The 14,311-nt window shown below is 40.7% G+C and overlaps 1 protein-coding gene across 5 annotated transcripts in view; it reads left to right on the forward strand.

Annotated features, from left to right (window-relative positions):
* INPP5K (inositol polyphosphate-5-phosphatase K) overlaps positions 1 to 14,311 on the forward strand; it is a 39,227-nt gene that overhangs the window by 10,062 nt on the left and 14,854 nt on the right. For 3 of the 5 annotated variants that reach the window (XM_072138143.1, XM_072138144.1, XM_072138142.1), the window contains exons 3-7: positions 7,895 to 8,002; positions 10,437 to 10,545; positions 12,783 to 12,899; positions 13,318 to 13,493; positions 13,646 to 13,757. In XM_072138143.1, coding sequence (XP_071994244.1) covers positions 7,895 to 8,002; positions 10,437 to 10,545; positions 12,783 to 12,899; positions 13,318 to 13,493; positions 13,646 to 13,757 — 622 coding nt within the window. Of the gene's footprint in view, positions 1 to 7,457; positions 7,754 to 7,894; positions 8,003 to 10,436; positions 10,546 to 12,782; positions 12,900 to 13,317; positions 13,494 to 13,645; positions 13,758 to 14,311 lie in introns of those variants that run through there. The other 2 variants (XM_072138140.1, XM_072138141.1) reach the window with 1 other exon arrangement.

Raw genomic sequence — 14,311 nt, forward strand, 5'->3', positions numbered from 1 at the left:
GGGGATATCTTGAGAAATACACATCAAAACAAAAAATATGCGACAAAGATTTCTTAAAAATCTAACCAATGATACTAAAGTTCACCCTGTATTTTAACCCCTCGGATGCGAGGTGTAGACAATCTAATTTGTAATGTAGAAACTACATTCAGTATAACCCAGGAACAATTATGTGGACGTTCTCTTCTGGTGCTGGTCTTATGTGAGTCCCTTGCCTCTCGCACATCAGAGAACTTGATTAACTTAAGTCTCCTCCCCTCTGTAGATGGGGATTTTTCTTGTTGCCTACAAAGTTTTCAAATATTGAATGTTCTACATTAACTGCTTGAATTCGGTAACACTGCATAGCTTTTAGAAAAATTTCCCATACATCTATTTTCAGATTATGAATTGAAATTTGCCCTTTTTTCAACATTTTGCATACATTTTGTTTTTTGGCGATTAGAACACCATATGTCACCCAAAGACCTAGATCAAATCAATGTATTTTCTTCTGAGGAATCTGAGTCTGCAATAAAAAAGGGGTTTCCAATTTAAGATTTTAAACCTGCTCCACTCCCAAGGGGTCGTAGTAGTAAATTTGGTATCATTGGATAGATTATTGAAAAATGTGTGTGTTATCTCTTTTTCGGTAAGGTGTTCACCACTTCAGGCACAGGCATTGGCTGTAATATACAGACTCTACAGTTATCATAGTCATAGATGAGAATTACATGCAGTTCCCGGGTTACATACAGGATAGGTTCTTTAGGGTTGTTCACAAGTTAAATTTGTATGTAAGTTGGAATTGGTATATTTTAGAATTGTAACTTTTTTGTAAATTTTTTTGTCCCAGTGACAATTGGATTTTCAAAATTTTGTGTTGTCATGGGAACAAGGATTATCAGTAAAGCTTCATTACAGGCACCTTACAGCTGATCATCATAATGGGACTGTATTAAAGCATCCAGAGAGTTTCACCTTACAGCTGATCATTGGAACCTGAAACTGAAGTACAGTAAATTACTGAGATTCAGAGAGATTACTGTGGGTAGAGAGGTCCATTTGTAACTAGGGCTCGTCTGTAAATCGGGTGTAAGTCGGGGACTTAATATATATAAAAGTTTTATCACAATTTAGCCCTTCAAGGAGAGATGGTACAGTCTCTAGTAGGGTTGTACTGATACCAGAATTTTAAACATAGTAGTCCAAAAACAGGGTGTTTTGAGCGGCACCGTGTATATATATATATAATCGGGTGCAGGTCTTCCTTAAGAGGTCCGACAATGACCCCAATATCATGCAATAGAAAATTGAGAAGCAGCACTCCGGTATTTCCAGTGAATAAAGTGGTTTTTATTCCACCAACATAGTGCGACGTTTCGCCAATTCAATCAAGGCATTATCAAGCATGATAATGTTGCTTGATAATGCCTTGATTGAATTGGCGAAACGTCGCACTATGTTGGTGGAATAAAAACCACTTTATTCACTGGAAATACCGGAGTGCTGCTTCTCAATTTTCTATTGCAGAATTTTAAACATGATACGATACCCAGATAAGTATTGCGATACTCGATACCGATACGATACTTTCAAGAAAAGAAGAGTATTATCTGAATGTTTAGGGTGCGGTCAAATGGGACGTTTACAGTGCATTTAGAAATGCAATGCAAAAGTCTGGGGGCGGGGCTCAGTCTGATCGCATTTGCATTTCCTGCGAAACACATGCGATCAGTAACGTCACCAGTGATTTGCGAGGAGAAGCTTTAGTGTTTTATGACAGTGTAGTATATGTGTTGTAAAGGTTATCCTGGTAATGTTAATATAAAATACTTCTTGTGTCTGGGGAATACCTAGGAGATATAGAGACCATATATGGACAGATACTGATCTGACCTGATGACGTGATCCTTGCTCTGCCGCTAACCCGACACATCTCTCAAAAGGATTCCCTGCCGATCTCTGCAGATACAAGGAGTCTGTAGAAGTCATTCAGTACCGCACGTAACAGAAACCTGGTATTGAACCGTTCTGGCTTTGAAAGTATCGTATAAGTGCCGAGATTTGGATGCATCGTGCAACCTTAGTTTCTAGCTGCCCATGTGATTGAGTGCTAAGGAATCATGGGAAAGAAAGGAGAAAGAGAAATCTAGATTATGCCTGATTAGAGCATAAATGTGTCAGTGCAGGGACATGTATGTCACATGTACATTGTAATCGATCAGAGGATGTGCTGGAGTGTGCCCTGGTCACACATGGTCAGACTGACCTCTTGTACATGGTCAAGATAAGTGATAAGCAACAACTTCTCACCAGCATCACATGCATAAGGTGGACATAGCAGGAGGCAATAAAAAGGTCAACAGGGGGCGCCATAACAAGTTTGTTATAAAGATATTTCGACATTGGATATTTTACAGTTCTATTTTTGTAAGTCTAATGTTTAGATCAAATTTGCAAAGGGAGTGCTATGTTGTTAGGCCTTCTAAGAGCAAAGACAGAATCTTGATACATGAAAGGCACAAACAATGTGACATCCTGGGGAGTCTGTATTATACTTTCCCACATATTTATATATAATGATCCAGACAAATGTATAGTCAGAATACATGTGTTTTTGTAAGCTCTGAGCGCACTGCGGAGAGCGGACACAATAGATGTCATGCCTGACCTGAACATCGCTGCGGAATGTATTGATGGATTGTGTAAGAAGCGTAATAACTCAGGCGTGTGATTACTGGCTCAGCCCATGGACTAGTCCTATTCAGCTCCCTATTAGCGAGGGACAAAGGCTAGGAAATCACAAGCAGAGGCTTACAAGTGGCTGAGTCTGGTGAGGAATCTGGGACAAATTGTTGTACACGGTACCTGCCGCCGCTCACTGGGGATGATGAATGTGGTCTTTGTATTGCCCTTTAGTCCTATAAGATACAAGAATGCAGCATTGAAGATAAAGAACTTGTAATAATGGAATAGTAATAAAAGAGGAAGTAACAAATAAATTGTAAAAATGTAACAGAAACGTTGTTGTATGTTATGTACTATTGAGAAACCTGGGAATGTTATTGTATTACCTTTAGGCTGTAACAAATTAGGGGTTCTAGATTACTACTTATTACAATATAGATTACAATATATTCTTTATTGAATGTACACAGTTGTATTATTGATTTTAAAATCCGTCTCAGGTCAATATCTGATGACAGTTTCCCTATAAGGCTACATGCATACGATCGTGGCGTGCTCTTGGGCACAAAAAAACAGGCCCGTGGTGCATCGTTTGCAGCCTGTGTGTGTGCTATACTGACGCTGATAACGGGGAAAAAAGACAGCCCAAGCAACAAATTCAGGCGGGAATAGCACCTGCTTACAATATGAGGCTAGGGCAGTTCATGCATGAGCTAGGGCTGTGTGCATGAGCCTATAGAAATACAGTGGCAACAAACTCACATATTGTAAGCTCTTGCGTGCAGGGTATTCCAGAGAATTTGTGCAGCTCTGGATAAGTCCTGGAGACGAGACTGGAAGGTTTGAATTAAAGAAGAGAATAATATTGGATTGCCAACAGGTTGAAGACCACGGGAAGTGTGATAAACTGAGATGAAGGAAGAGAGATAGGGAGATGCAGCTCTATGGAGAGGATGTCTGGCCCCTAATCCATTTTTTTATCTCAATGACAATCTGCAGAATAGGTCATCGGTATCCAGTCTGACAGTTTCCATCAGTCTGACACCTGTACCCTGTACCAGTCAGCTGTTTCATCTATGGAACCTATACAAAGTGAATAAGAGCTGTGTTGTAGTTCCCTGGTTATACCACTATACAATACGTGTAACCTCCCTCCTTTCTCATCTTCACCTTCTCTCCAGCCACCATAGGTCATCTGTATCCTTGGCTGCTCCTATCAAATAGAAATATATAAATACTCAGATTTGTAGGGAAGACACTAGTATGCAAAAAGGGCTCTTCATGCAAATTTTAACTTGCAAATATATTGGATCTAAAAGAAAAAAAACATAAACAGGGGATGGCGATTAAAGGTGTGTAAGTCTTGGTTCAAAATGCAACTGAGAGGTTAAACACTGCAGAAGACCCACATGAAGTCACAGCAGCCTCCATGGACTTCTACTCCTCCCCACTCTCCATGGAGGCTGCTATTTTCATGTGATCACATACATGGTGTACAACTTGCTATTGTTAGAAGGCTAAAAGACCTTCGATGATGTCACTTGACGTGATTGTAACACAAGGCACTGTGCAAAAAAATGTACACAATATTTCCTATAAGTACATAGAGATTTATATGTCTGTATATTAGCAGACAGTCCCTAAGTACAAGGAGGCAGAGCAATGATTTGAAGAGACAAAGAGCAGTCATAATAAGGGGGCGTGGTTCACTGCCAGCCTGGGAGAGAAGAAGAGTCACAGCCAGCAGACATGAGTCAGGAAAGCTAATTTACATATCATAAAAATGTTTGTAATTAAGGTACAGTAGTAGCTAATTTTCACTGGTAGCTAATTTTCAGTGATATGGGGAGGACTTGTAACCCTTTATCAGCAGGCATTGTTAGTCAGGATGGTGAAAATCTAGTGACAGGTCTTCTTTAATCTCAGGGCCGTGTACCCGCCCAGACTGGACACTGCCTAGTGGAGAAGTGAGGAGGAGTGAGCGCTCCTCATCCCTTCCCTCTTCATTGAATGCTGAGCGGTTGTGCCCCTAATCCGCACGGATATATGACTAGTCCAGTATTTTGCGGCACTACCACCCAGCTTGGTGACGGTGCGGTGAGAAACTAGAACAAAAAAAAATGTTCTAATATTTTAAGATCCTGACTATTCACTTTCATTCATCAGTCACATACTCCTTCCAGCAAAGCTCATGCTTTTTTTTTGGTACATTCAGCACAAAATAAACTTTTCACTTTTAACACAAACCTCACAATTCTGCATCCCGTTTTCGAGGCAGTGAAACAATGGCGACATCTGCAGGTATGTTGATCTGTCTTCCCTCCATGAGATGGAGCCTCATGTCCCTCCTATGCATTGCTTGGTGGGTTATGTGAGAGGCTTATCATCGAGAGCCTGGTACATTTTACATTATTAAGCTACAGATTAAAGTGGCACAGATGCTTTAGAAATGGTTAGTGTTATGCTAAATGATGCCGCATTTTAGAGAGGGCTTCAGAAATGCCAAGCTGATGTATAGTGCATGCTAGGATATCCAATAATACTAAAATACAATAATAATACATAATCCAGTGTTATTCATGGACCTCACACAAAGGACTCATGGCTTTATGACGCATTAGAGAGGAGTGTTGTGAAGTGTGTTGTGTTCAGGGACCTTGGCAGTGCCTGGTATACAGAGATGGGATGTTGGCTGGATTTTATTGCTTGGCACATATATTTGTCCTAATTAAACTGCATTCACTTTACTTATTTTGGAAAATAGTTTCCAGAGAAACATTGATGAAGTAACAAGGGGATTCCCTTTGCCATGAAGCACTGGGTAAAAGGTTATTCCAGACAAAACAAAAAATACCCCCTATCATGACTGGATATATAATAAATGCTAAAGTGGCAACAGTCCTACTGCTCGGACCCCAACCAATGGCCAAAACTGAGGACACCTTGCTCCTTATTCTAGACTACAGGTAGGAGGAGTTGAGTGCAGTTGACCTAGTCCCAAAGACGTTGACTCGCAATATAATAACATTCATGGGCACAGTAAGCACAGAGTACTTGGCGGTATACAGCCCAAAAAGTGACTATATGAGAAATAAGGACGAGAAGAAGGAAAGGGGGCAGTAAAGAGGTAAGGACTAGTGATGAAGCCCCACCAGAACCCAGTGTACTAATCATAACCAAATAGAGCTTCCATGGGACCCATACAAGGCAGAATTCATCCAGGGAATTGCAGAGTGAGGCAGTAAGGTGCTCCCGAATCCCAATGTCTCGTAGACCGGTCAATATGTATGTTGCACACCATTGGTTTGGTAGCAGGAATAATGTGTTGGAACCATTCTGCGGGGGGTTTACCAATCTCCCTAGGAGGGAACATGAATAACTAGTGCAGAGATTATAGTGGTAATGTGTATTGTAATAAAGACACTAAACCCAAAACGGCTGAGGACAGTCCCAAAAGATATGAAACCATGTGTCTACACCAGCAACATGTAGATTGTATATTACTATTAAAGCTATCTAGGTGGGTAGTTTTCCTTATTGGTCTGCCAAATTAAGGACTTTGTACCATTAGACCAAATAGTATGCAGTTACTCCCAAGGGAATAGGACTGGATAAAATTTACTATCAACTCTTCATGTAACTGTTTCCAGTTATTGAAGCTTTAAATGGCTTCACAAAGCCCCATTTCCCATATTTTGCCTGTGCGAACATGAGATCTTGAGATGTCTATCCAGTGCCTAGCACGAGTATCCAAACCCCTGACCTTGAATTCATTTAAAGATTGTTTAAATCTAAGCAGTACAATACAGATTAAGGTACATAGGACACCCCTCTACAGATTTTTGAATCTCTCAGGATCCGTACACCAAAAACTTTCTCCAGCGCTTTCTCCCACATCAAGCCCAAGGTAAGGCATGAACGAAACGTGCATGTCATCTGTTCTGTCTGCCATACAACCAGCGGCAGTGGGCAGGGGTGAACCTAAACTCTCTGGCACCCTCACTGCCCCATTCAGTAGTAATTTATCAGGTCATCATTTTAGTAAGTGGGTTCTCCTTGCAGTTTCTCATACCCATGCCAATATCAGGTGTGAAGAGACACTAGTCTTAAGTGGCAGGATCTGTTTTGTAGCAGATGACTGCACCCCTGATGCTGCCCCCAATCTTGTTGCAGGAGGTGCTGCCTGAGGCAAGAGGCTCACCTCACCTCATGGCTGACGCACCCCCATTTTCCATAACACTAATGGTGCCCAACATACCCTGTGTACGAGGAATAATTGTGATCATTGCTTAGACTCTGACCACTCATCATCCAACAACTCGCCCATCACGAACTCCCACGTCCTGCGCACCTTACACATCTGATCTCCCAGGATCTTATCTAGCACCACCCTATACTATAGAGAAGCGCCCTCATTGCATTTGCTTGGACCACCCCATCATCGTCCCCACTAAAGAAAAAACAACCTCCTCTGCACCAAACTGCATCCTTATGTCAATAATTGCCTATAGTTCAGGTCCTTAGACAGAAATATGTATTTTTGGAAGGGATTACTTTGTAGAAGTTTGGATTTAAATTAAAGAGACCATTATACTTTGTAGGTAAATGTGTTATAGCTTGCTGTTCCCCCCCCCCCCCAGAAATTCATCAGCCAGCTTTCACAAATACAAAGATTTTCGACCATGAATCCTAAGCATGGGATTTTTGATTCTTAGTTTCACACAAAGGCTGGAATTGTGCTGGGATTAATGAGGTTTCTGGTACAGCATTTCTTGGGGAATGTAAGATTAGCACACTTTTAGGTCTTTTCCCACCACAATCAGTTTGCCTGCAACAGGATGGAAAGACACTGTGAAGATCGCTCGGATATGGATTTCTTTTCTGAGGTCCGCGTGCGCTCGGATAGTCAGGGCAGCACCGGCTCATGCGGCAAGTTTGTGCTCCGTCAGAGAGTGGCTCAGCTGATGACCTGCATGGAAGACGTCAGTTCTGATGATGACCTGCAAGAGGAACTCTCCCGCTCAATCGATCAAGCCTTTCTAATCTGTGGCAAAAAGATGCCCCCCAAAATGCAGGATTTCAGGTTTAATTACTGAAAATTCTTTGATTTTGATTCTATGTCAATTTTTTTTTTCATTTTATTAAACATTTTCTTCTGGTATTGAATGAACAGAATTAGAATGATGTAATTATACTAAATTTTATTCATTTTATTTTTCTGAAGGATGCACATTATTACTTGGAATGTAGGAACAGCATCGCCCCCTAGAGAACTCAGCTCTTTATTGTTACTGGACTCTTCAAGTTCAAATGTTGATCTGTATGTTATTGGGTGAGTATTTTTTTGCTACTAGTTATTTTTATCACTTACTTTTAACTGATCTTAAGTCTGTAAGTTGTGTTAGGTATTTAGGTTATTTATTTTTATTGAAGGTTTTAACATTTCGGTATTTACTGTACTAAGCCAGTGTATAATTCTAGATTATGGTTCCAAAATAAAGTTCCCAAATTTTAGGTTTTCCAGTCCATTCCTTCAAAATGTGTATATACTGCACGTATCCCAGTGCTTAAAATTTATTTTTATCTTTAAATGTAATTTATTTTGTTTGGTCGGGCATTATAAACTGTTTCATTAAAACCATGTAACAACATGCAGAATATTAATGTTCTACACACGTAAATTAGGGAGATTTGAAGGGAACCTGAAAGGGCGATTCAGGGCACTAAACCCCCCTTTATGGACTGGTGGATTAGTGACCCAATTCGCCTTTTACCAAGTCCCTCCGTGGGCACTATTGAAATTTAAAAATCGGTTATACTTGCCTAAAGATGGGTCCGATGTGGCGCATTGGATCCATCTCTTATGCTCCCCGCGCCTACGCGGCACTTTATTATTAACGGTCTATTAATAGTATTGATTCTTCATATAAGATTATTGGGGGTCTGGCTCCCCCACTGATCAGCTGATGGATGGCTTATGAAGAAGTCTGAATTTCATTACATTTTCCGTACAAAGTTGCTCTAGAACTGTGAAACAAATCCACTGTGTATATGACCTTATCTAGAGTGGGAAGTCGATGAAATAAACAGCTGTATTAAGACTGTATATTTGTTACTTACTAAAGCGCTCCTCTTCTCTGCCCATACGTGGTCTTTGCACTAGGAGGCCACTACTGGACATGTCAGGTCACATGATGCTCCTTCAGTGGCCATGTATGGGCGGAGTTTCGGAACGCTTCAGTAAGAAGAAAAATACACATCAAAGCAGGGTAAATGGGCGCTTCCTTATGTTTAAACTATTTAATGTGCTGTTTGCAGCACAGTATCGGAAGGTACTTAAAAGTAACCAGCCATTGAAAATCAGGAGGACTGGAAGATGCAACTTTAAAGCTTTACTAAATCTTTTAAGCTATTTTTTTTTATTTTATAGATTATTAAATGATCCCGAACTTTGATATATAATTTATTAGTGCACAGTGTATCTGAAAGCCTTCTGGGGGCCATTGTCTTCAGACAGATAAGGAGGCTAATGATTAACTTTTTATATACCTAGAGAATGTTTCCTTAATGATTAATTTTTCAGAGGAGATTAGACTATCCAGGGACTATCTGTACTATCTGAGTTAAAGGGAATCTGTCAATAGAAATTGGCCTAATAAACCAGTATTAGTATGATGTCAGGAAGCAGAACACTTTCTAGTTTTTGTTTCTTTCATGGTCCAGCGTGGTGGCATTATCCATAAAATCAACATTGAAGTGAGATGTAAATTGGTTGTATAAAGCCAAGGAGGCGAAGAGTTTAACAATGAAGTCAAAGTGGGGAACTCTGAATGCCTCCTTCTCTGTGATGGACATCATGCATTGGACTTCAGGAGATCCAATTACCGAATATACTCAAGTATAAGCCGAGTTTTTCAGCACAAAAAATGTCGAGTGAAACAAAAATCGACACAAAAAAAATAAAAAAAAATAAAACTCATCTTTCCGGCAGCCCCCTCGGGTCTTCTGTGCGATCCGGCAGTCGGCGGCAGGTCCGTGCGATGTCACAGGCACTGTCAGAGCTGTATAAGTCAAGGAGGTGGAAATTTTAACACTGAATTCAAGCTCTTTCTACCTCAGGAAGCCCCTTTCACTGTAATTGATGGTCCTGCATCAAGAGACATCACTAACCAGATCTCCTGAAGTCAGAAGCATGATTTCAATCACAGAGAAGGAGGCTTTCAGAGCTCCCTACCGTGGCTCACTTCAAAGTTGATTTTCTGGATGATGCCACCACACTGGAACATGAAAGAAACAATAACTAGATGGTGTTACGCTGCTTGACAATATTCTGGTAGTGGTTTATTAGGTCATTTGCTGATGACAGGTTCCCTTTAAAGGGGTTTTTCCACTAAACAAGTTAAGCCCTATCCACAGGATAGGGCATAACTTGCTGACCAGTGTGTGGTGGGGGGGGTGATGTACCCTAGTCGCTCCCCGAGATAAGTAGAGCAGCCGGTTGCACATGGCCGGGCTACCCCATTCATCTCTATGGAGCTGGCAGATATTGGCAAGTGCTGTATGCCATAGAGATGAACGGAGCAGCCCAGCCTTGTACAACCGGGTGCTCCGCTTATCTCGGGGAGCCACAATGGGTACATCGGACCCCCCCATTCTCATCATTGAGACCCGACCAATCAGCAAGTTAGGCCCCAACTTGTTTTGTGGGAAAAACCCTTTAAGTTTAAAAAAGTATTCACAGTGCTGAAAAGAGGTATGTGTTTCAGTTTACAGGAAGTAAATTCCAAAGTAGTAAACTTCCTATCAGATTTGGCTTTTGATGACCCCTGGAGTCTATTTCTTATGGATGTATTGGCTCCTCTTGGCTATGTCAAGGTAATTTTATTATATTGTTAATTTATTGTTTTAATGCTGGTTTCTTAAGGCCCCATGTACACGACTGTATAAAAACGGACGTATATAGGACCGAAATACGGCCCCATGCATTCCAATGGCAAATACGGACATCCATGTACATAGGCCACCGTATCGTACCGTAAGCTGTTTTCCACCATATTTCCGTTCTGTGCAGCCCATAGAACTCAATGGGAATGTATAAAATACAGGTTAAATACTGTACACCGTATGCTGCCGTATATATGTGCAGTATCCAGAACCAGTGGGAGGAGCATTCTGCAGCCAGACAATAGTCAGCCATCTATCATCTGCCAGCCCACTGTATTTTATACGGATACGGTACAGATATGGTGCAATACGATGCCATACTGTTACAATCCATTGCAAATTTACGGCCAGAATACAGCCGTATGTACATAACAGAAAAGACCACACGGTCGTGTGCATGAGACCTTACTATTTTTGTCAAAATTGTTCCACGCCACATATAGTTTGCCACTTAGAATATAATGCAGTGGCAATTCCAGTTTAAGCATATGTTCAGTAATCTGAGCAGGATCTCCAGCCATAAATTATGGTGAATCCATTCCCGTAAACAAGGTGTTTTTTTTTAAGTACTAATGGTACATGCTCTATGTACTGATGGTACATCTGCACCCCCTGCTTCCTAATACTGCTCATTGATCGATTACAGTGGTCAAGTTGCATCATGAGACATCACCAGTACGTGATCTTTCATTTTACAGAGGATGATGTTTTTATCTTTATGCAAAAATGTTTATCGGTGTACTAGGGAGAGTCCATTTCTGCTATATTTTTTTTTCCACTCCAGCCAGTGCTTCCCAAGGGTAATCCCTTTACACTGTTATTGACATTCCTACACAGTATTGGATTATAACATTTTGGGTAGTAGCCTGGGGCCCAAGCCTTCTAGGAGGCCCATAGCCATTCAAACCACCCAATAAATGTTTTCCTGTCCCTGCTCTCAAGAGCCATTTAAGCACATTTAAAGGACCTCCAAAGGTCCTGAACTCGCATATATAAAAGAATGGACGCTTCCACCATTCCCCAATTTTGTACCATATGTAGGAAGTGACTTCCAGACTTGTAAAGGCTATAATATTCATACAGCCCAGGGTCCATAGCAGTCTTAATCCACCCCTGCTCCCAAAGAACAAAGTAAACTACTGCAGCAGCCGACGCTCCGCCCCCCTGATACACTGGGAAGTTACATTGCATAAAGTAAAATATGTGTTTATGGTTTATTGGTTTATATGGTGTAATGATTTATTTACAAAAAATTAGCAGTGAATTATTTATGCACATTATATATAAAAATCCATAAAATGTTAATTGCTTCCATAGATTCCACCCCAAAACACCAGATTCATTGGGGGACATTTATCATACACTGGTGAATGATAATTTCTCTGACCTTCCAATACTGTCAAACTTTTTAAGAGGCTCCGACGACTGGGCTGTGCAGAGTATATTTCTGCACCAGGTCCTACCTACTGTAGAATTTCACAATTAATTTGCAACCGTTCAGATTGGACGGTCGCTAAGTGTGGTGAGTGCGCAGGCCCACTCCATCCCCCCCACCACACCCTACTCACGCCCCTCCACACCCCCTTGGAGTGGAGATGGCAAGAAGGGGGAAGTAATTGCAATTTTATGGCATAGAAGCCATGACAAATGTCCCTTATTAAGCTAAAATGCGCCTAATCCACCTGTGAATCTTTTTCGCCACTCTGCAGTAGAAATCCGAGCGTTGCACATAATAGAACTTTTGACCTTCGTCGAGGTCGACACTGGCATATTTTTTTTTTTCATTTCAGCAGACAATTCCCAATGTTTGTACATCTAGATCTGATTTACAGAATAAATTTAGTGTGATTAAACCATAAGTCTCTGATTCTTGAATTGATCTTAAAGGGCACCTACCACCACAATTCTACCTATAAAGGTAGAAGGGGTGGTAGGTGGATGGATGGGAAGTGAGCATAGCCCTTTTTGGGCTAATCCTCACGTCTTGGCTATCCTTTTGTAAACTTTAATGTCTTTATATGCTAATTTTTTTAAGCGGCTACTGGGGCGTGGAGTAGCCGGACATGAGGCTACTAGTCGCGGCTACTCCACGCCCCCAATTATTCTTGAATAGGTGGATATCTCCTGATTTTGCACTGAATGTATCTCTCAATTTTTTTTCTCCCTAGCTTTCATCCATTAGGATGCAAGGCCTCCTCCTGTTGGCCTTTGTGAAGCACAAGCACATTCCTTTCATACAGGACATTCGCACCAATTACATTCGCACAGGACTCTATGGCTATTGGGTAGGTGCTGAGGAACTTGTGTCACCCTCCTTTCGTAATGCATATCATCAGAACATACTTCTGTTCACATGCAGGCATTCCCTGGTGTTCCTTCAAAACAAAAGACCCTGTCACATAATATTTGTGGGCCTCATGTTATTTGTATCTAATTGTAACCTGCTTAGGGCCATATAAGATGCTATGTTCAGTCTAGGAGCATGGTCCTAAGAATGGGTGCATTTCCCAGGCCAATCACAGCTTGCTTGCCTTGAATATACTGCATCCTAGTGAATTATGATGTTCCAGACCATGGCTTTACTCTCCTAAGTGATGCTTTTAGAGTTCTAGGCCCTGAGCTCACATCATTATTCATCACTTTTATGAATTTTTGGACTTTACGATCCAATTCTTGACTTTGATTCTATTTTATAAATCCCAGGGTAACAAGGGAGGAGTGACGATACGTATGTCTGTATATGGACACATGTTGTGTTTCATGAACTGCCACTTGCCCGCTCACATGGAGAACACAAACCAGAGGTTGGATGACTTTGAGCGAATGCTTGAGGCACAACAATTTGATGGGGAAAGCATTGGCAGCATTCTGGATCATGAGTAAGTTAATATGAATGATATGGTGAGGACCTCTGTATGTCTCCAAATTAAAAACTTGACAAAGTGGGCAAATTATCGCTTTACTAGTTATTGACCGAAAACCTACCTCTATAAGCGTCATGTCAAAATGTTTGTTTTCTTCATATATATAGTGTCGTGTTCTGGTTTGGGGACCTCAACTTTCGGATAGCGGACTTTGGAATCCATTTTATTAGAGAAGTGGTGAATAGCAATAGATATAATCTGTTGTGGGAGAAGGACCAGGTAAGTCACCTCCATTTTTGTGGATTTACTGTGATGGACTAGAAAATCATAGCAATATTCTTGCAGAATAACTCCAAACTTTTGTTGTATCATCTCAGATGAAGTATATATAGTTACAGCAAGATTACACAAAACCTGTAGATGGGATTAGTATGGATTCTGGAAGAAAGCAATGCATCTTTCTCACACAGTTTCTAATTGATAAAATCTGCATAAAATTACATATGTTCTTGGTCTTAAGTAAGCCACATAGTTGTTAAATAACACATCGAAACGGCAGCAATAACCTGGAATTTTTTGATGGAGCACTATACTGAAGGCCACCAACAATTAATCTAAAATAACACATTAAAAAAAGTTTACATTTACAGTATCTTTGCAGAAAAGCGGAGGAAGATCTAAAATATATAGACTCAAACATTTCAGCTGAATTACATGAGATGTACAAGCATTGATAGATTATAGTGATTATATACATTTCTGGATAATGAATCAATTTTATTACATCATTTACTGTCTATCTTGTTTTGTACATTTTGAATTGTATTACATTA

This window comes from Engystomops pustulosus, chromosome 2 (genome assembly GCF_040894005.1).
Source record: "Engystomops pustulosus chromosome 2, aEngPut4.maternal, whole genome shotgun sequence".
NCBI classification, from domain to species: Eukaryota; Metazoa; Chordata; class Amphibia; order Anura; family Leptodactylidae; genus Engystomops; species Engystomops pustulosus.